General features: G+C 47.9%; 1 protein-coding gene across 13 annotated transcripts in view; it reads left to right on the top strand.

Annotated features, from left to right (window-relative positions):
- Nucleotides 1-21613, top strand: part of WNK2 (WNK lysine deficient protein kinase 2) — a 132253-nt gene that overhangs the window by 94524 nt on the left and 16116 nt on the right. For 6 of the 13 annotated variants that reach the window (XM_057720433.1, XM_057720435.1, XM_057720432.1 and 3 more), the window contains 5 exons: nucleotides 1071-1285; nucleotides 2172-2360; nucleotides 3085-3183; nucleotides 9551-9595; nucleotides 11050-11309. In XM_057720433.1, the coding sequence (XP_057576416.1) occupies nucleotides 1071-1285; nucleotides 2172-2360; nucleotides 3085-3183; nucleotides 9551-9595; nucleotides 11050-11309 (808 nt within the window). Of the gene's footprint in view, nucleotides 1-1070; nucleotides 1286-2171; nucleotides 2361-3084; nucleotides 3184-9550; nucleotides 9596-9911; nucleotides 9981-11049; nucleotides 11310-21613 lie in introns of those variants that run through there. The other 7 variants (XM_057720437.1, XM_057720436.1, XM_057720442.1 and 4 more) reach the window with 6 other exon arrangements.

Below are 21613 nucleotides of genomic sequence, written 5' to 3'. Positions count from 1 at the left end.
GAGTCACATGTCCCCTCCTCCTTTGGTCTCACACACAGGCCTTGTTCTCTTCCCCCACAAGTTTTTCTTGCCCCTGCCGTGGTCAGGGTCACTGACCACCATGAGGTCTCCTTCAGGGCAAGAGGGCCCCACAGTATAGTTATTAAGGTGGGGAGAGGCTTGCGTCTTTGGAAGGGAGTGGCCGTGGGCTTGTGGAGCTGGCCCGGAGATGGAGACGTGGGCAGGAGGAGCCCGTGCCTCTCGCCCACTGTTGGCTCTTGAGGGAGAGCCCCAGCCCTTGCTCCCCACCTCCGCTGCCCTGACACCAGCCCTAGCTGCATGCTCCCCGGAGAACGCCAGCAGGGACCACCCCGCCATTTCTTGGACTTCTAGAAACTGTCCTTGCCCACAACCAGTGATTCCACCTGAGTCTTAAACAGCAACGTCCCACCCTGGTGACCTGTGGACTTGGCTCTCATCCCAGGGATGGTGTTGCTTGTGAGGCCAGCTTGAGCTGGAAGCTGCACTGGCCAGGGCTGGAGCCCCAGGTCCCTAGCTAAGAACACGTTTTCCACAGCCTTGCTTGCGCAGGCCCCCTCTCCTCTGAGAGGGCTCTCGGGCTCTGTTGCCTCCCATGGAGGACGTAAACTAGTTTGCCTGATTAGCTGAGGCAGCCTTCCAATTCCGCAGTGCTGTTCGTTGCTTCACCGTGTGTGTGAGCAGGGTTTGTACTGTAAGCGTGACTGTGTGAAGTTGTTCATCCTGCCCCCCACCACTAAAACACAGCAGCGTTACAAGTCTGGATATCAGGAAACTTGAATCTCCTTAGTGCCTTCATGCACTTCTGTGTTGGTGGGTGTTTTGATACTGGAAGCCCTCAGTGATACTCCCACTTGGCTTAGATGTAAACAGAAAGTGACGTTTAAGTGCCCCTGGGACCCCGGTGCGTGGCGCATCTGCCCAGGCTACCCTACGGGCTCCCCATCCCACTCCTCGCACCTGCCCTGCCAGCCCCAGCTCTCCTGGAGGGGCCTCGAGTTGAAATCAACCAGAATGGCCACCTGGCTTCCCTCTTCGCTTCCCTCCTGCAGGCATCTGAAGGAGATCTCGGAGCTGCAGAGTCAGCAGAAGCAGGAGATCGAGGCCCTGTACCGCCGCCTAGGCAAGCCGCTGCCCCCCAACCTGGGCCTCTTCCACACAGCACCCCCCGTCGGCCGCCGGAGAAAGACCAGCAAGAGCAAGCTGAAGGCGGGGAAGTTGCTGAACCCCCTGGTGCAGCAGCTCAAGGTCGTGGCCTCCAGCACAGGTTGGCCCAGGGCCCTCCTGGCCGCCCTCGGGTGTGGGAGCAGGGCAGGCAGGTGGCAGGCGCTAGGCCTGAAAGTGCGCTTCCTGAATTTCCTTTCACTGGAGCAGGGAAGCCTTTTCAGGCCTGAGAGAGCCAGGGCCGCCGCCCCTTCCTGCTGGGAAGGAAGCACTGGGGGGCAGGCTTTCGTGGCGTCCTCAGCCGCCTGCGTGCTCCTCCTTGCAGAGTGCTGCCTGGGACGGGGGCTGCTTCCTCTGACCCCGTTTCTCAGGCCTGTGTTACCCCCTGACAGTGGGGGTTGAGCAGCTGCCTTGGGGGAGGGAGAGGATGGTAAGGACCCCCCACCCCACCCTTAGCCCTTAACCACGAGGCCCAGGCACTGAGAGCGCACACTGACCCTGGGCCCCCACACGCTGGGGTGGGGACCCAGGGAGCTGAAATCCCCAGATGGGCGAAGTAGGAAGCCAACAGTGAGTTGGCCTTCAGCCCTCCCTCTCCGCGTTGCAGGTAACCTGCGGGGTACGCTTCCAAGAAGTGCAAGGATGACACACAATTTCATGAGTTCTATGCCAGTTCCTAAAGCTAACGTGAGACTGAGGAGAGTGGGGAAATCCACAGGGTGTGCGTCCCCAGATGTGCTGTGGTCCTGTCCCTGCACTTGCACAGCACAGGCTGGCCCAGGGTTGGTGATTAGTGGAGACAGTGGCCATTTTCTCTGATCCTCCTGACACCCCGACCTGGGTGGCCCAGCCACGCGCCTGCTGCCTGCAGGGACTTAGCTTCCCCAAGGTCACCCAGCAAAGAGCAGGTAGGATAGACGTGGCCTGAGCTGGCTGGTCTGTCCTGTGGTGCCTCATCGTGCCTGTCACCCCTTCTCCCCCCCACCCAGGTCACTTGTCAGACTGCAGCGGGACCCCTCCTGCTAAGGACCCTGCCCAAGCTGAGGCAGGGCCTGCAGCAGCTTCAGACCCATGTGGGAAGGCAGTTCAGACCCAGCAGCCTTGCTCCGTGCGGGCCTCCCTGTCTGCAGACATCTGCTCCGGCTTGGCCAGTGACGGAGGCGGAGCGCATGGCCCAGGTGATTCCCAGCTCGCCTGTCTCCGAGCATGTGCTAGCCTCTTAGGGCCCGTGTGGCGTAGAGGGGACGTGAGGTGCGGCCAGGGCTGCCGACAGCTTCTTAAGGAAAAGAATAATAGATGTAGCTTTTGAATGAAAAAAGTGGATGGCCTGCCCATCATCGAGTCTTGCTGTAAGCGGCTCAGAGGGAGGTGCGCTTTGCAAGAGCCGGCCTGGGAAAGGCACCAGGACCACTGAGAGGTCAGATGTGGCGTCTGCTGTGTGCTCTGCGCCGGTTCCCAGGCACTGGCCCGCCCCACCCCACCCCACTCCCCACTAAACATGGGTCCTTCCGTCAGGAGGCCCAGCTGGGGGGACGAGGGCACAGCTCTCGAGCTGGGAGATTGGCCTTGAGGAGGAAATGCTCGTCACCGCTGCCGTGGACGCAGCAGCTACGCAATGAGGTGCTCCACTCCCACCATCTCTGTCCAGAGAAGCCGTGGTGACCGCTGCCAGTGCCCCCCCCCACCCTGCCCCGCACGCTCTCCTGGGGTCCGCTTCTCTTCCTCTCCAACATTGCCTCCTTTGCATTACGTGGTCAGTGGCTGTGGTCCTCTGGGCTGGGCTAGGTGGAGCCGTGGATGCTAAGTGAAGAGGCTGATGTGGCTGGTGGTGTGTAGGAGGAATCCCAGAGACTGTACTTGATGCCTGTCTCTTTGTTTTCTTCCCTCTATATTCATTTGCAGGCTGGACGGTTTACCACCCAACGTCTGAGAGAGTGACCTATAAGTCTAGTAGCAAACCTCGCGCTCGATTCCTCAGTGGACCCGTGTCTGTGTCCATCTGTCTGTATTTGTTCTTTTGTATTTTATCACCTCCTGGCCCTTGGTTTCTCCCCTGCCCCTCCCTGTCTTCATTACCTTCCATACATTTTGTAGGACGCCTACCCCACCCCACTGAAATCACCTATTTAATATAAAAAACGGAACCCTGTCCATGCCCACCCTTCTGGCCCCAGAAAGCACCAGTGCATGCTCTTGGCTGGCTCGTGTCCGGACACCAAAAGCATGTGCCGTGACTCGCCCACCCCCGGCCTCGGGCGCTGTGCCGCCTGGCCCCAAGGTGCTCTGCATTTCTCTTGTCACTCGTTTGTTTAGTGTTTTTTTTTTTTTTTTCTTTTTTTTTTTTTTTATGTTGGACGTAGTTTTATTTCTGTTGCGATTGTGGCAAATTTACACGTCCACTGTCCCCAGTTCCAGCGACAACAAAAAGACAACCCCGGCCTTCTCTAGACGCATGGTGTGTTTCACACGTGTCTGGACTCTGAAGACATGCATGTAGCGGGCCGAGACAGTTCTAGAAGGTCACTGGAGGGTGTAACTTCTGTACAAGGGCCGTATCACAACATCCAGTACTGTTCACCCACTGCCCCGCTCCCTGCATGTGGAAATGCTGAGAGAATGTGCTCCAGCTAGGACGTCCCAGCCCCCCCCACATTCTGGTCACATCAGGGATCTCTTGGACCCTGAGAGCTGTGACTCCCCCCGCTGTGCCTCTCTTTCTGGGCCTGGCCCCTCCTGGTCTTCTCTCTAGCTGGAGCACTTTACTTGGTGTATTTCCCTCTCATCTCACCAACCTCAGAGATGAAGTCAAATTATTCAGTTCCTCAAAGCTCTGCTAAACCCAAACTCAAGCCCCAGTCATCCTCAGACTCCCTGGAGCACCCTCCTAACACCCAGGGACTCCACGTCCAGGAACAGCGCATCTGCTCGGGCTGTCCAAAATCGTTTCCATTTCTCAGATCAATTGGCAAATGATTCAAAAGCTGTGAGGTTTTCAGGTTTTTGTCTTTCATGAAAAAACGAAGCTTTTTACCAGTTGGGATTGTACATGCTGGTTTAGGGCATGTGGCTTTTGCTGGTACAAGAAAGATACATTGTACTTGTTGGGATCTGAGGTCACATCCCTGGCAGGTGCCCATCAGAGTTCAGTGTCCGTCCCTGCCAGAGGGACGTGGCACCCTCCCCTGGGAGGGACGGGTGGGAGGCGCAGGACCACGCAGAAATGCTCAGGGGCTGCCCAGTGCTCCTTGTCCACTAACAGGGGCCCTGTTTCAGCTCGAGGGTCGTGGGGCTACTGGTTAGTTGCTCATTTGGGTGGGTGGAGGGGGGGAGGCCTGCATGCATCCCGGCTCCCTGCTTATTTCATGGCATCACTCACTGGTCCTCTTTCGCCCGTGTGTGCCTGGCTCTCTCCTGGGAAGCTGTGGTGAGGGCACTTGGGCCTCCAGGCATCTTATGATCGGAGAGTATGTGTATCCCTGATGGGAGGGCGGCTGGCCAGGCATGGGAAGCAGATTAGAGCAGGGCACTTGGGGTAAAAGTGTGCGAATGTTCAGCACTGTGCCCACCCCTGAGGTCATTGCCATGCTACCTTTCTACCCATGTGGTTCAAGCTTTTTTTTTTTTTTAAGGGTTTTCATTTACATCATTATTAATTATTGTTGCAAGACAAAAAAAAATGTGTTTTGAGGCATGGTAGGTACAAAAGGTTTATGTTTTACTTCTGTCTCTGTGGCCAGGAGGAAAGGAATGTGTGAGGCATGGCTTGGTGGAGATGGGGACCAGACCTAGGCAGGTTGATTTTAGGTTGGTGGTACATGCTGGCCTTATTTTCTCTGGTGGCTGTGAATCCGATGGTAGTGCTTGTTTTCACACCCTGGTCCTTTTAGGCACACCTTGGCGGAGTTCCTAGCCTTTGGGCCACAGCGTGGCCCCCACATGCTCTGAGGCTGCTGGTCAGGAGAGTGTGCTGTGGGTTCCTGCCCGGGGTCCTCTCGCCCGCAGCCTCCACCTGAGGTGTGTGAAGGCTCAGCCTAAGCTCCCGCTGCTGCTGCTCTACCTGGACGAGACACCCGAGGATACCCCCTCCTGTCCCATGTGCCCTGGCATTTGCCAAGCCCTCCAGCGGTCCTCCTGGAGCTGCATTCTGCTGGTTTCTGAGTGACCAGGGAGCTTTGTGGTCTGAGAGGAGACCGAGCACATGCCTGAGAGAGACTGGAGGGAAATTCAAAGCTGGTTGCAGCCCCTGAAGGCTGAGAGGTAGGGGGACTTTGGGTGAAGATGGTGGAGAGAATGGCATGTAGAGCAGTTGGAAGACCCTGAAATGTGCCCACTCGGTGGGATCTGGGTTGGCTGCAAGAGGTGGGGGGAGCTTGAGCTTGGGCGATGTGGGCCATGGCTTTGGGGGTGTGGGGGCAGCTGACCCAGCCCAGAGCTAGAGATAAAGCCAAGGGAACGTTTTCAGTTTGCTGCCTTGAACTGAACAGGAGGCAAGACTCTAGGCAAATAAAACCTGTGTTAAGCTTTGAAGTACAGAAAGAAGGTCCCAGCTTCCGTGAAGCTCAGAGAAGATGAGAGAAGTTGGAGGTGGGTGGAGGCACCTGGGGTAGAGCTGCAGGCAGCTTCAGGAGGTGGGGAGGTAACTTGGGGTGGGCGAGGCAACCATACACAGGATAGAGAGCGGGGGGGAGGGTGAAGCCTGGGCACCTCCTTAGGGAAGGGCAGGTGTGGAGGTGAGGTTCTGAGCACAGATCCCTCCTTGGGGCCAGTGGAGGGTTCAGGGAAGCTTGGAGTCAGTGGGGTGCAGTCGTGTTCAGAAGTGGCTGTGTCCTGTTGGTCAGAAGCTGCTGTCAGACCCACTGATCCTCCCCGCCTCTGGCTCCTCCTCATCTGAACATAGGGAGGTGCAGGAACCTTTCCAGGCCTTTCTCTGTGCGCATGGAATGATAGTCGTGTGTCTTTCGCACACGTCTATCAGCAACAGGCCAGATGTCCATGCTGTAGCAGGTTTGTCCCTGGGCCCCCAGGTGCCACTGTGCAGCCCCCCATGTCCTTCCCTCAGCTGGGATTGTTCTCATTTCTCCCTGTGGGGACTCAGGCAGGGGAGGTCACCCAGGGAGGAGGACCCCCCCCGCCCCCATGAAGCCCCACCCCACCCTACGACCACTCCCATTGAGCTGTCCTAAGGGCAGTCCCCGTGCCACCTGGGGAACGAAGCTCAGGGTGGAGTCACCCTAGGGCAGAGCCGAGACACATCCTGCTTCCCTGTTCACACTTCACAGAAAAGTCTCAGCACTTTTCTCATACAGAGACACCCTCAGTGATGTTTTGGCTCTATGTGCCATTTGTTTCCTGTGCCAGGACAGAGTATGTAATGCCCCTGTCAGATGTAAGGCCGATCATTGGAGGTGCACCTCTTGTCCTGGGGGAGGCGGGGAGGCCCCCGGTCTGCACGGAGGATGCTGGTCCCCGTTCCTTGTGAACTTCGTTAGTGTTTGAACACGGATGAGCATCAGGTATGGTGGTGGCTGCGGGGCCTGGCCCACTTCTTAAGCAGTCTGCCTGCATCCGATACCCTGGGATTTGAGGCGTGCCTCTGGCAGCCCAGGGGTCTAAATAGCATTGGGTGCCCGACAGGGCTGGCCATCCACACCAGGAGCAGCCTGTTTCCATGCCAGAGGGAATGTGGGGGCCTCACGACACACAGGCCTTGGCGCTGCCTGCGACTCACGGCCCGGCTGTGAGGGCCGGTGGCTGGTGGCTTTTGCAGGGGGGTGGGGGGCCCTGCAGGCACGTGCTGCACCAGGAGGAGGCATTAGGTCGTCCCACGTGTTGCTCCTTCGCAGTCTGGGAGGAACAGTTTTACCAGTGGTTGGGAGAGGCTGCTGAGCCCTGCGTCCCTCGCATCTGCCCATGCAGAAGCTTCCCTGGGTAGTTCTGGGACCTCTAAGCCAGCTCTTGCCAAGCCTTGGCTAAAGACAGAAGTGCTGCAGGGGAGGACTCACTCTTCCTGGGAAACCAGGGGTGGGGCTGGTTAAGACCATCATGCCCCACGTGGGCCTGTTGTGGGCCTCCTGTGGGCTGTGTGAGTCCTCTGTAGGCATCCTGCGGGCCCCTTGTGTGTCCCACGTGGGTGCTGAGGGGGTTCCGTGCAGCCCTGGTGCCCTTGCATTGCTGCCTTGTAGCCTGATGGCTCTGTACGCAGAAACTTGATGTCTACACTAGCACAGTGCGGGTTGAACCTGGCTGGGGGGAGGCTTGTTCGTCAGATGCTGTCTGTGTGGAGGGCAGGACCCAGGCCAGGGCACCGACACAGGGGAGGAGATTCAGGGGCCACCTGAGGGTGGACAGGGCTCTGGTGTGAGTGTGGACTGGTTAGCATGATGCCTGCTCAGCTGTGGTTCTTCACGGAGCTGGACAGCGTGACCTCTGTGTGGAGGGAACTAAATCTGGTTTGTTTGTGTTTCAAGGTCCACCCTAAGGGCTGGAAACTGACCGTGCTCTGATCACTGCAGGGCCTGTGTTCAGCCAGGGCATGGAAGGCCGGGAGCTGTCTGTGCTTCATGGCCTCGGGCTGTGTCCAGTGAGGGTGTGGAGGTCTCAGCAGCTGGTATCACTCTCTGGCTCTGAGCACCATGTCCTGATGGCTGATGGCTTTGATCCTGGGTTCCCAGGAAGGTCGGTCGGGGGCCCTGATCGCAGGCCCAGGCTCCCTCTAGCCGTCCTGGGCAGGCAGCTCCCCTAGCTGGCTGGTGTGTTCTCTCTCCTGTGAGGGTGACGGGAGGCAGCTCTGAATGCAGAGTTCTAGCTAAACTAGGAGTTGCCAGGCAGGCACAGAGCAGCCTTTTGAAAGAATCGGCTGCTGTTAGGGTGCAGGGACCTGGCAGGGCGATTAGTCCCATGTCCCAGGGTCATCTGTAGGGGACCGCTGTGGCCCAGAGGGCGCGACAACCAAAGGAACCCAATAGAAAATCTGTGCTCACCCGGTGCCCTGCACGGTCACAGAGCCCAGGACCCTCCATCCTTCGTGCCTTGAAGCCCCCAAAGGGCCCTGTGCTCCCAGTTGGGGTCCATCTCAGGACACAGTCCAGCAAAAACCCTTCTAGGTTCCTACTGAGAACCAATCAGCCTGGATTGCACCTGCCTGGCCCTTTGGTTTTAGTCACACATTGGAGATGCCAACAGAATATCAAGTAAGCCTCACAGAACACAACGAAATAAACTAAAATAAGTGCAACTCAGTTTGAGCTAGGTTTCTGAGCCCAGCACACACAGTTCTTCCCCTAAGGAGCCTTTGCCCCTGTCCCCAAATACAGGAGGCAGTGTCATGCCTTCCGCAGCGAGAGTGCTGGGAACGGCGTCGTGGGCTGTGGCGGGCACCCTCCAGGGAGTATGGGATGTGCAGGGACTCGCGCTCCAGGCCAGGGGCCGTGGGCAGGAGCACAGACAGACCCTCCGTGCTAGTGTGGCCTTGCTGAGTGACCTTGGGGACACCTGAGCCATCCTTGCCCATCCCACCTTTGCCTGCTTGGCTCCCTGGAATGCCACAGAGTAAGCCGGGTGTGGCAGCCCCTCCCGGCCAGCTTATCTGCCCTCCTTTAGTGCCAGACACTAAGGTCACTGTCTGTCTTGACTTAGCACGGACAGCCTCTGGGGAGCGTGGGGTCTGGTAGCTCTTGGTCATGGTGCAGCAAGGAGGCCTCGCCCTGCCCCCGTGGACATGGAATACCAGATGAGGCAGCAGTGTTATGAAGAATCGGGATTGGCCCTGCCTGCCACCTCTCTAGACAGGACCCTTCATATTTCCCCCTCCACACTTATAACCACTGGCCTGTTCAGGACAGCTGTCCAGGATCTGGGATTGGCCTCAGACCTGCAAAACAATGTATCTTTTTGCACTTGGAAAACCACCCATGGGCCTCACGCCAGGCAGGGCCAGGCTCTGCTGCATTGAAAGCTCTCCTGGCTGACTTTTAGTGGGTTTCCTGCCTCAACCAGTGGGGCTCCCAAAACCTTACATTTGAAAGCCAAGCAGTGTGCTTTGCTTTTTTTTTTTCTTTCTCTCTCTCTCTCTTTCTCTTTCTTTTTTTTTTTTCTTTTTTAAATATGCTTCTAGAGACACACACACACTTCTACCTGAAGCTTGGGGCTTGGCCCCGCACCTCCGCCCCTCGGCGAAGCTCGTGTGAACCTCCACACTGACTTGGGGGCCGCCCAGTTAGCCCAGGAGGCTGGTCCCTTCTCTCTGAACTGCTGGCCTTTGCTCCTCCTCGCACACTGATGACTTTTGCTTAGAGTGTGGTGGCTTGTCCCCCATGTGTGCTGTCCTGCCTAACCCTGTGGTCTTGTGTCATTTCTTCTTCCCTTGCAGGGTCTGCCTTGAAGCGTCTCTGTCTAGGCAAAGAGCACAGCAGTCGTAATTATCGGGTTTTTTACCCCTTGTCCGCTTCCATCGCATGGGCTTTATTGTGGCTAGCGCGCATCAGGGGTTCCGCAACTGGACCAGGAGGCGAGGGCCCGGCGGGCGGGCGGGCGTGGGCCTGCTCTGCGCCCACCCTCCGCGGGTGCTGCTTGGCTTCCGCATGGCGAGATAACTGCCCTTGGGCACCCTTTTGAGTCTCCATGGCTCCTAGAGTTTGTGCATTCTTGCCAGTTCACATCTAACAGGCTCTCCTTCTCCGGAACATCCGCATATGACCAGTCATTAATTGGCTCCTTTTCCAAAACCATAGGAATGAGTATTTCCTTGAAGTGCTAAAGATGAGTGCCCCCCACAGAGGAGAGATGCCGGGACAAAATGGGTATCAGTTTCCCTGGGCCGCCCACTGCTCTCATCTCATGCCTCTTTTGTTTGTTTGTTTTAATTTTTCTGTTTTTCTTTTCTGGCTGAAGTGTTCATGTAGAAATAGCAGCGTGTGTAAAATCTCATCACTAATGTTTAACTGTTTGTGTCTGTGCTGTTTCATTGCTAGCCTCTAAAGTAAACTACGTTTTGCAATGGCTTGTTTGAAGAGATGGTCATTAGGTTATTTATTTAAAGCAGAAAATTTAAAAATTGGCTTATCTAAAATTGCCAATAAGAAATTATGCATTGGGGGAGGAAAGGGACACAGTTCAGAAAAATTTAGAAGTCCTGTTTTGGTCATTAAAAATGATCTTTGCGTGAAGTGGCCAAGTGCGCTCGCCTTTGTCCAGCTCCACCTAAGCCGCAGCCCCAGGTGTTCCCGGGCAGCTGGGCAGTTCCTCCTGCTACAGGCATCAGCCCCTCAGATGGCAGCAAGCCTGTGGACCCATGTCAGAAGGCTCCGGGGGTTTGTGCGCTGGTGAGGAGAGGCGTGATTTCTGTGTCTTAAGTTCCAAATCACCAAGCCATTATCATTCACAGGAACCTCAGTCATCCAACCTATTGTAAGCATTTTCCATTTGCTGGCAGGATAGCGGTAGTTGCCAAGCACTCTGCCCAAAGTGTTGTTGAATCTCCTCCGAATCCTCATATGAGAGCTGAGAGTGCAGAAGCCTGAGGGATTTGTCCCCGGTCTGTCCAGGTGCACCAGGAGTTTTCTGAGCTCTCTCACATGGGGCTCTGCTGGTCCTGGGCAGTGTGGGCACAGAGTGGATGCTGAGTAAGGCTGCCGGCAGCTGGGGTTCTGTCCCCTGGCCTGGCTGATGAGATGGGTGATGGCTCCCAGGCAAAGCCTAGTTCCCTGAGGTCGCTCCACTGTGTCCAAAACTGCATGGAGCCCCAAATGCAGACCATCTCCTGAAGCAAGGTGTTGCCTGGCTTAAGTGAGACCATCGTTTGAATGACTGCAGCCGGCCAGTGGTGCTGGCTTTTGGTGTCACCAACCGTGGCCTGTGTGTGCTCCCCAGGGTCCTCCACCAGCAGCCTGGTCCCGGGCCCCGAGCCGGGCCCCCAGCCTGCCCTGCACATCCAGGCGCAGGTGAACAACAGCAACAACAAGAAAGGCACCTTCACGGACGACCTGCACAAGCTGGTGGATGAGTGGACGAGCAAGACGGTCGGGGCCACACAGCTGAAGCCGTCACTCAACCAGCTGAAGCAGACGCAGAAGTTGCATGACATGGAGGCCACGGCAGGCCGGCCCCCACCCTCTGGCGAGGCACGGGCTGTAAGTGGGGCGTGGTGGGGGGTGGGCCTGCCCAGAGCCAAAGGGACAGAGTGCGAAGGAAGCTGCGACTCCAGCCCTCAGAAGGATAGCCGAGCAGCAGGCCCCATCCCGGTGTTGGGCAGCGTCTAGTTGGGACTGGCCAGCAGCTTGCAGGTGTGGCCTCGTCCTTGTGGGCCCACCTCCACCTGTCTGCCATCCGTGCCCAAGCTGGCAAAGTGGGTGGGGTCTGTACAGTGTATCTAGGGGACGCCCCTTGTGGGGTTTAGCTCAGGTGTGTCAGACCGCATGGGGCAAAAGTGAGGAGCTGCTGTCTTAGGTTTCGTTGTGCAATTCGTTCCTGTATCAGGATTGCTGACTTCAAAACCTACTTGAAGGAGTATTCCTTCTTTTTCAGTCTCCTGGAGGAGTTTGTGCAAGATTATGTTATTTCTTTCTGAAATGTTTAGCAAAGTTCACTGCTGAAGCCATCGGGGCCAGGAGGGTTTTGTTTTGTTTTCTTTAACTTTCTATTTTATGTTGGAGTATAGTTGATTAACAATGTTGTCTTAGTTTCAGATGAACAGCAAAGTGATTCAGTTATACATATACATGTATCTGTTCTTTTTCAAATGCTTTTCCCGTTTAGGTTGTTACATAATATTGAGTAGAGTTCCCTGTGCTATACAGTAGGTCCTTGTTGGTTATCCATTTTAAATATAGCAGTGTGTACATGTCAATCCCAAACTCCCTAACTATGCCCCCTGCCCCGCAATAATCAAGTTCCTTCTCTAAGTCTGTGAGTCTGTTTCTGTATTGTAAATAAGTTCATCTGTATTATTTTATTTTTAGATTCCACATATAAGCAATATTGTACAATACTAGTCTTTTTCTGTCTTCACTCAGTATGACAATCTCTAGGTCCATCTGTGTTGTTGCAAATGGCATTATTTCTTTTTAATGGCTAATATTCCGTTGTATACATGTACCACATCTTCTTTATCCATTCATCTGTCAGTGGACATGTAGATTGTTTCCATGTTTTGACTGTTGTAAACGGTACCGCTATGAACATTGGGGTGCATGTATCCTTTCGGACCACGTTTTTCTCCAGATAAATGTCCAGGCGTGGGATTGCAGGATCATATACTAGTTCTATTTTTAGTTTTTTAAGGAACCTCCATACTGTTCTGCACAGTGGCTGTATCAATTTACATTCCAACCAATGGTGTAGGAGGGTTCCCTTCTCTCCTTACCCTCTCCAGCATTTATCGTTTGTAGATTTTTTGATGATGGGCATTTTTTTTTTTTTTTGGAATGTGGGAAGGTTCCCCTTTGAGCATCTATTTCAGAAAGTTTTAAACGTACAAAAGATTGAAAATTCTTCAGTGAACTCTCAGGTACCTCTTACCTGCGAGCTGTGATTGACATTTGTATGTATTTACCACACATCTCTCCATCCCTTGAGGGTAAGGTTTCCATTAGGGATTTAATTTCTTTTACAGTTTTGGTACCATTTGGGTTTTCTATTTCTTCTTCCTGTTAAATTCTGCTTTTCTAACAACTGATACATCTCTAAATTTGTCTGCGTTTTCCAATTAATTGGCATAAAGTTGTTTACAATACTTTCTCTTCACAGTTTGCAAGATTTGCAGTGATGTCTTGTTTTTCATCCCAATATTGGTGATTTCTCTGAATTTATAAATTTTATTAGACTTTTCAAATAACTTGCCCATTTGTCTTTGATGGTAATTCTTTATTGTATGTTTCATTAGTTTCTTCCTTTTATTATTTTTTCTATCTTTGGGTTACTTTTTTTGTTCTAGAAAGTTTCTTGAGACTATAGTGCATTGATTTTGAGCCTCTCTTTTATAATATAGGTATTCAGGCTGTAAAATTCCTTCTAATGGTATTAGCTGCATTCCAAGGGTTTTGATATGTAGCATTTTCTTTAACCTTCTGTTCATATTTTATAATTTCCATAGTGACTTGAGGTAATATAGTTATTAATTTCCTCATGACCTTTTTTTATATAAATTTGTTTATTGGCTACATTGGATCTTCATTGCTGTGTGAGGGCTTTCTTTAGTTGTGGTGAGTGGGGCTACTCTTCATTGCGGTGCGTGGGCTTCTCAGTGCAGTGGCTTCTCTTGTTGTGGAGCACGGGCTTTAGGCATGAGGGCTTCAGTAGTTGTGGCATACAGGCTCAGTGGTTGTGGTACACAGCCTTAGTTCCTCTATGGCATGTGGGATCTTCCTGGACGAGAGATTGAACCCGTGTTTCCTGCATTGGCAGGCAGATTCTTAACCACTGTACCACCAGGGAAGTCTCACCTCATGATCTTTCTTTCTTTCTTTCTTTCTTTCTTTCTTTCTTTCTTTCTTTCTTTTTTTTGATAGTTAAGAAATTTATTTAGAGAGAAACACACTCTGCAGACAGAGTGTGGGCCATCTCAGAAGGTGAGAAAGGCCATGATCTTTTTGATAGTGTTTTTTTTAGCCTAATTGCACTGTGATAAGAGAACAAACGTTGTGTGTTTTCAGTTCTTTAAAACTTTCTGGGACTGGATTTTTGACCCAAGTTGTCAGTCACTGCTCCACAGGCGCCTGAGGCCATCCTCTTTCATTCCCTCTCATGTCCACACTCCCAGTCTGAACTTCTTCTGTTCCTCTTCTGTAGCACCCTCCTGACACTGCCCCTCCATGAGTTTAACTCCTCAAATCTCTTCTCCATTTTTCTGGGACAGAACTGAGAATTCATAACACAACCCCAAGGCCCTGCAGGTTGTGTGCCCCGAGCTCTGGGCATGCTAGTCTCTACTCTTCTGTCTGGACTGCACCACATCCGCTTTTGGTATCTGTGCTGGGCCAGGCCTGTCGGTCAGCTCTGCTAATTCTGTTGTTCAGATGTCTGGGATTCTTAATTAGGTGTTTTTTTGTTTGTTTTTTTGTTTTTTTAAAAAAACTATTCACCACTATCCATTTCTAGAACGTTTTCGTTATCCCAAACAGAAACTGCTCAATAAGAAATAACTCTCTAATCCCTCTTTCTGGTAACTTTGATTATCCAGCCACTGGTAACCTTTATCCTACTTTCAGTTTCTATGAATTTGACTTCTCTTGGTGCCTCATATAACTGGAATCACACAATATTTGCCCTTTTGTCACTGGCTTAGCATAATGCTTTCAAGGTTCAATTTTTAAAAACTGTGGTAAAATACACATAACAAAATTTACCATTGTAACCATTTTTGAGCATATACAGTTCAGTGTTATTAATTACATTCATACTGTTGTCCAGCCATCACCACCACCCATCTCCAGAGGTTTTCATTTTGCAAAACTGAAACTCTACACCCAATGAAAAATAACTGCCTATATACGCCCCCCTTCCCCCAAGCTCTTGGCAACTACCATTCTACTTTCTGTCTCTATGAATTTGACTTCTCTAGGTACCTCATATAAGTAGAATCATATAGTATTTGTCTTTTTATAACTGGATTATTTTGCTTAGCATAGTGTCTTCAAGTTTCATCCTTGTTGTAGTGTATGTCAGAATCTCCTTCCTTGTTAATGCTGAGTAATTGTCCATTGTATGCACATACCACGTTTTGTTTATCCATTCATCCGATGATGGACACTTGGGTTGCTTCTACCTTCTAGCTGTAGTGAATAATGCTACCTTGAACACGGGTGTATAGATATCTCTTTGAGTCTGTGCTTTCATTTCTTTTGGGTATATACCCAGAAGTGGAATCACTAGATCATATGGTAATTCTAGTTTTAATTTTTGAGGAAAATCACCAAACTACTTTCCAGAGCAGCTGCACCATTTTACATCCCCACCAACAGTACAACGGGGCTCCAGTTTCTCCACATCCTCGCTAATGATTTTTATTTTCTGATTTTCTTAATGGTAACCATCCTGATAGGTGTGAGGTGGTGTCTCATTATAGTTTTGGTTTCCATTTCCCTAATGATCGGTGCTGTTGAGCATCTTTTCGTGTGCTTATTGACCATTTGTATGTCTTCTCTGGAAAAATAATTCAAGGCTTTTGCCCATTTTTTACATATAAACAACAGAAATTTATTTCTCACAGTCCTGGAGGCTAGACATCTAAGATGAGGGTGTCAGCATGCGAGTGTGAAGTCCTTCTTCCAGGCTTGCAGGCTCATCATTGTATCCTCACGTGGTGGAAGCGGTTTTTGCCCATTTTTTAATTGGGTTGTTTCTTTTGTTATTGTTGAGTTGGAGGAGTTCTCTCTGTATTCTGGGTAGTAATCCATTTACAGATGTATGATTTGCAAGAATTATCTCCCATTCTCTGGGTTTCCTTTTTACTCTTCATAATGTCTTTTGATGCATAAGAGCTTTTAATTTTCATGAAGTCCAGTTTATCTATTTTTTTCTTTCATTGCCTGTGTCTTTGGTATCATGTCCAATAAAATCATTGCCAAATCCAATGTAATAAAGGTTTCCCTCCATGTTTCCTTCTAAGAGTTCTCTAAAGATACTAAGAGTTTAATAATTGTAGCTTACGTTTAGGCCTTTTACCCATTTTGAGTTAATTTTTATATATGGTGTTTGGTAAGGGACCAACTTTACTCTTTTGCATGTTGATATCTAGTTGTTCCAGCACTATTTGTTGAAAAAACTGTCCTTTTACCACTGAATGGTCTTGGCACCCTTGTTGAAAATCAATTGGCCATATATGCAAAGGTTTATTACCGGATTTTCTGTTCTAGTCCATTGGTCTGTAGTCTGTTCTGTTGCTAATATTATGCTGTTTTCATTTCTGTAGCTTTGCAGAAGTTTTGAAGTCAAGAAGTGCAAGTCTTGCAACTTCGTTCTTCTTTTTCAAGATTGTTTTGGTTACTGAATCCCTTGAGAATCCAAATGAGTTTTAGCATGAGTTTTTCTTAAAAAAATGCCCTTGAGACTTTGATAGTCTCTATAGATTGGCTTTGGGTTGTATTGATATATTAACAATATTAAATCTTCAAATCCACAAGCATGGGATGTCTTCCCATTTATTTATGTATTCTTTAATTCCTTTTGGCAATGTTTTGCAGTTTTCAGTGTGTAAGTCTTCCAACTCCTTAGTTTAATTATTTCTATTTTATTCTTTTTTATGCTTCAATGTAATTGTTTTCTTAATTTACTTTTCAGATTGTTCATTGCTAGTGTATAAAAATGCAACTGGGACTTCCCTGGTGGTTCAGTGGTTAAGACTCCACGCTTCTAATGCAGGGAATGCAGGTTTGATCCCTGATTGGGGAACTGGGATCCCACATGCCACATGGTGCAGCCAAAAAAGAAAAAAATGCAGCTGATTTTGGTGTTTTGATTTTGTACCCTGCAACTTTGCTGAATTCATAAATTAGTTCTAGCAATTTGTGTGTGTATGTGTGTATTCTTTAGGGTTATCTGCATATAAGAACATATTATCTCTGAACAGAGATAATTTTATTTCTTCCTTTCCAATTTGGATGCCCTTTATTTCCTTTTCTTGCCTAATGTCTCTGGCTAGCACTTCAAGTACTATATTGAATAGAAATGACAAAAGTGGGCATCTTTGTCTTGACTTTAGAGGAAAAGTGTTCAGTCTTTCACCATCGAGTGTGATGTTAACAGTGGGTTCACATATATGGCCTGTATCATACTGAGAAAATTCTATTTTATTTCTAGTATGTTGAATGCTTTTGTCATGAAAGAGTATTGGATTTGTCAAATTGTATTTTTTGCATTAATTAAGATGATCGTATGTTTTTTTAACCCTTCATTCTGTTAATGGTGTATTACATTGATTGATTTTCATATATTAAACCACCCTTGCATCCCTGGGATAAATTGTACCTGATCATGGTGTATACTCCTTCTAATATGCTATTGAATCCAGTTTGCTAATGTTTTAGTGAAGATTTCTACATCAATATTTATCAAAGATATTAGTTTGTAATTTTTTTTTCTTGTGATGTCTTTATCTGGCTTTGATATCAGGGTGATTCAGCTGGTTGCATAGAGTGAGTTAGGTAGTGTTCCCACCTCTTCAACTTTTTGGAAGAGTTTGAGAAATATTGGTGTTAATTTGTCTTTAAATGGTACAATTCGCCAGGGAAGCCGTCTGGTTCTGGGCTTTTCTTTGTTGAGGGTTTTTTGTTTGTTAGTTTTTTTTTTTTTTTTTTTTTAATTTATTTTTTTGGGGGTACACCAGGTTCAATCATCTGTTTTTATACACATATCCCCGTATTCCCTCCCTTCCTTGACTCCCCCCCCCTCGAGTCCCCCCCACCCTCCCTGCCCCAGTCCTCTAAGGCATCTTCCATCCTCAAGTTGTTTGTTAGTTTTTAAATTAGTAATTCAATCTCACTACTTATAGGTCTATTCAGATATCCTGTTTCCTGTTGAGTCAGTTTTGGAAGTTTGTGTATTTCTAAGAATTTTTCTATTTTATCTTAGTTTTCCAGTTTGGTAGCCAATTTTCAATTGTTTTAAAACACCAACTTTTGGGTTTCATCAATTTTTCTTTATTGTTTTTCCATTCTGTATTTTATCTCAGTTGTAATCTTTATTATGGTATATACAATTGAGTTATTGAGTTAAGATCTTTCTTTTTTAATGTAGACATTTGCAGTTATAAATTTCCCTCTGGACACTTCTTTTGCTATATCTAATAAATTTTGATATGTTGTGTTTTCTTTTTCATGTGTTCTAAGATGTTTTCTGATTTCCCTTGTGATTATATCTTTGACTGGTTGTTTGAATGTGTTGTTTACTTTCTACATATATGCCAGTTTTCTAGTTTTTAAAAAATTTTAATTTCATTCACTGTGTTAGAAAAGATTCTTTGTATGATTTCAATCTTTTAAAATGGGTTTCCGACCTAACATATGGCCTATTTTGGATAACATTCCCTGTGCACTTGAAAAGAATGTGTATTTGTTTTGTGCCAATCTCAGCCTATCAGAAGTGATGCTATCAGCTAGAAATGCCTGGGAGCACTCACCTGGGCCTGGGTTCCCCTTTCAGAACCATAGATGTGACTGGACCAACCCTGTGGTTCTTACTATAATTGCAAGATTCCTCAGAAATAACCATCAGGAAACTGTAGGAAGAACAAGGTTTATTACTTAAAAGTTCAGTGGGGAGGGTTACGTTACATTCACACCTGGGGCTACATAGTGAGGTTGCAAGGAGGGAGGGAGAAAGGGAGAGGGAGAGAGAGAGACAGTCAGACAGACAGACAGGCAGGCCTAGGGCTCTGCTTTTATTGGGGTTTCATTAGTTCACTCCTTATTTGTGAACTTAAAACATAAGAGTCTGAATTAAAGCACAAGAAGAAAAGAAAAAGGCAAATATCAATATGGTCAGTTATTTAAAATCAACCAGAGGGCTTCCCTGGTAGCACAGTGGTTCAGAATCCACCTGCCAATGCAGGGGACATGGATTTGAGCCCTGGTCTGGGAAGCTCCCACATGCTGTGGAACAACTATGTCTGTGCACCACAACTACTGAGCCTGTGTGCCACAACTACAGAAGCCTGCATGCCTACAGCCCGTGCTCCATAATGAGAGAAGCCACTGCAGTGAGAAGCCTGCACACCGAAACGAAGATGGCCCCCGCTCTCCATAACTACAGAAAGCCGTGTGCAGCAACAAAGAACCAATAAATAAAAATAAATAAATTTAAAAAAAAGGCATCTCTAAAATACAGGTGCATGCATGGGGGTGGGTGAAGGGCATGCTGGGTCTTTATCTAGCTGTGTGGCTGGCATTGTGTTTATCTGAGATGGCTCCTTTGAAGTGGATGCCTCAGGAAATCAAAGCTTAGGTCAGGCACTTGCATTACAGGAAAAAAAAAAAAAAAGCCACTTGTCAGGGGTTACACTACAGGATTCTGCTCTTATTGGGTGAGGTATTTTGTAAATGTTTGTTAAGCCTAATTGGCTTGTGGTATTCAGGTCCTCTCCTTATTTGTGTTCTATCTGGTTGTTCTATCCTTTATTGAAAGTGAAGTATTAAAGTCTGCAACTATTTTGCTATTACTTATGTTAAAGAATGTCCTACCTATGTTTTCCTCAAGGAGTTTTGTGGTTTTAGTCTTATTTAAGTCACTAATTCGTTTTGAGTTTATTTTTGTATATGGTTTTAGAGAATGCTCTGATTTCATTCTTTTACAGGTAGCTGTCCAGTTTGCCCAGAACCACTTATTAAAGAGACTGTCTCTTCTCCATTGTATGTTTTTGACTCCCTGTGCTAGATTAATTGACCATAGGTGTGTGGGTTTATTTGTGGATTTTCTATCCTGTTCCATTGATCTGTATTTCTGTTTTTGTGCCAGTATCATGCTGTTTTGATTACTGTAGCTTTGTAGTATAATCTGCAGTCAGGGAGCCTGACTTCTCCTCCATTTTTCTTTCTCAAGATTGCTTTGGCTATTCGGGGTCTTTTGTGTTTCCATACAAATTTAAACATTTTTTTGTTCTAGTTCTGTGAAGAATGCCACTGGTAATTTGATAAGGATTGCACTGAATCTGTAGATTGCCTTGGGCAGTGTAGTCATTTTGACAATGTTGATTCTTCCAATGTAAGAACATGGTATATCTCTCCATCTGTTTGTGGCATCTTTGATTTCTTTCATCAGCATCTTACAGTTTTCAGAGTACAGGTTTTTTGTCTCCTTAGGTAGGTTTATTCCTAGGTGTTTTATTCTTTTTTATGTGATGGTAAATGGGATTATTTCCTTATTTTCTCTTTCTGATCTTTTGTTGTTAGTGTTTAGAAATGTAACATATTTCTGTGTATTAATTTTGTATCCTACAAATTAACTAGAATCATTGATGAGCTCTAGTAGTTTTCAGGTAGCATCTTTAGGATTTTCTATGTATAGTATCATGTCATCTGCAGTGACAGTTTTACTTCTTTTCCAATTTGGAGACTTTTTATTTCTTTTCTTCTCTGATTGCCATAGGTAGGACTTCCAAAACTGTTGACTGAAAGTGGCGAGAATGGATATCCTTGTCTTGTTCCTGATCTTAAAGGGAATGCTTTAAGCTTTTCATCATTGAGTATGATGTTAGCTGTGGGTTTGTCATATATGGCCTTTATTATGTTGAGGTAGGCTCCCTCTCTGCCCACTTTCTGGAGAGTTTTTATCATAAATCGGTGTTGAATTTTGTCAAAAGCTTTTTCTGCATCTGCTGAGATGATCATATGGTTTTTATTCTTTAATTGTTAATGTAGTATATCACTGATTGATTTTCAGATATTGAAAAATTCTTGCATCCCTGGGATAAATCCCCCTTGATCATGGTGTATGATCTTTTTTAAAAAAATCAATTAATTTATTTATTAGTTGTGTTGGGTCTTTGTTGCTGCACATGGGCTTTCTCTAGTTGCCGTGAGCAGGGGCTGCTCTTCGTTGTGGTGCGCAGGCTCCTCATTGCCGTGACTTCTCTTGTTGCAGAGCACAGGCTCTAGGTGTGTGAGCTTCAGTAGTTGCAGCATGTGGGCTCAATAGTTGTGGCTCAGGGGCTCTAGAGCACAGGCTCAATAGTTGTGGCCCATGGGCTTGGTTGCTCTGCGGCATGTGGAATCTTCCCAGAGCAGGGATTGAACCCATGTCCCCTGCATTGGCAAGTGGATTCTTAACCACTGCATCACCTAGGAAGTCCAGTGTATGATCCTTTTAATGTATTGTTGGATTCGGTTTGCTAGTATTTTGTTGAGGATTTTTGCATCTCTGTTCATCAGTGATGTTGACCTGTAATTTTCTTTGTTTGTGGTTATCTTTGTCTGATTTTGGTATCAGGGTGATGGTGGCCTCATAGCATGAGTTTAGAAGTGTTCCTTCCTCTGCAGTTTTTTGGAAGAGTTTCAGGAAAATAAGTGTTAATTGTTCTCTAAATGTTTAATAGAATTCACCTGTGGAGCCATCTGGTCCTGTACTTTTGTTTGTTGGGAGTTTTTAAATCACAGATTCAATTTCATTACTTGTAATTGGTCTGTTTATATTTTCAATTGCTTCCTGGTTCAGTTTTGAGAGATTGTACCTTTCTAAGAATTTGTCCATTTCTTTTAGGTTGTCCATTTTATTGGCATATAATTGCCTGTAGTAGTCTGTTATGGTCCTTTGTATTTCTGTGGTATTGGTTGTAACTTTTTCATTTCTAATTTTATTGATTTGGGCTTTCTCCCTTTTTTTCTTGATGAGTCTCGCTAAAGGGTTATAAATTTTGTTTATCTTTTCAAAGAACAAGTCTTGAGTTTCATTGATCTTTTCTATTGTTTTCTTCATCTCTATTTTATGTATTTCTGCTCTGATCTTT

This window comes from Hippopotamus amphibius, chromosome 2, assembly GCF_030028045.1.
Source record: "Hippopotamus amphibius kiboko isolate mHipAmp2 chromosome 2, mHipAmp2.hap2, whole genome shotgun sequence".
Taxonomy (NCBI): domain Eukaryota; kingdom Metazoa; phylum Chordata; class Mammalia; order Artiodactyla; family Hippopotamidae; genus Hippopotamus; species Hippopotamus amphibius.
Note: the sequence above shows the minus strand (reverse complement) of the source record. Positions and strands in the feature narration are given on the sequence as shown.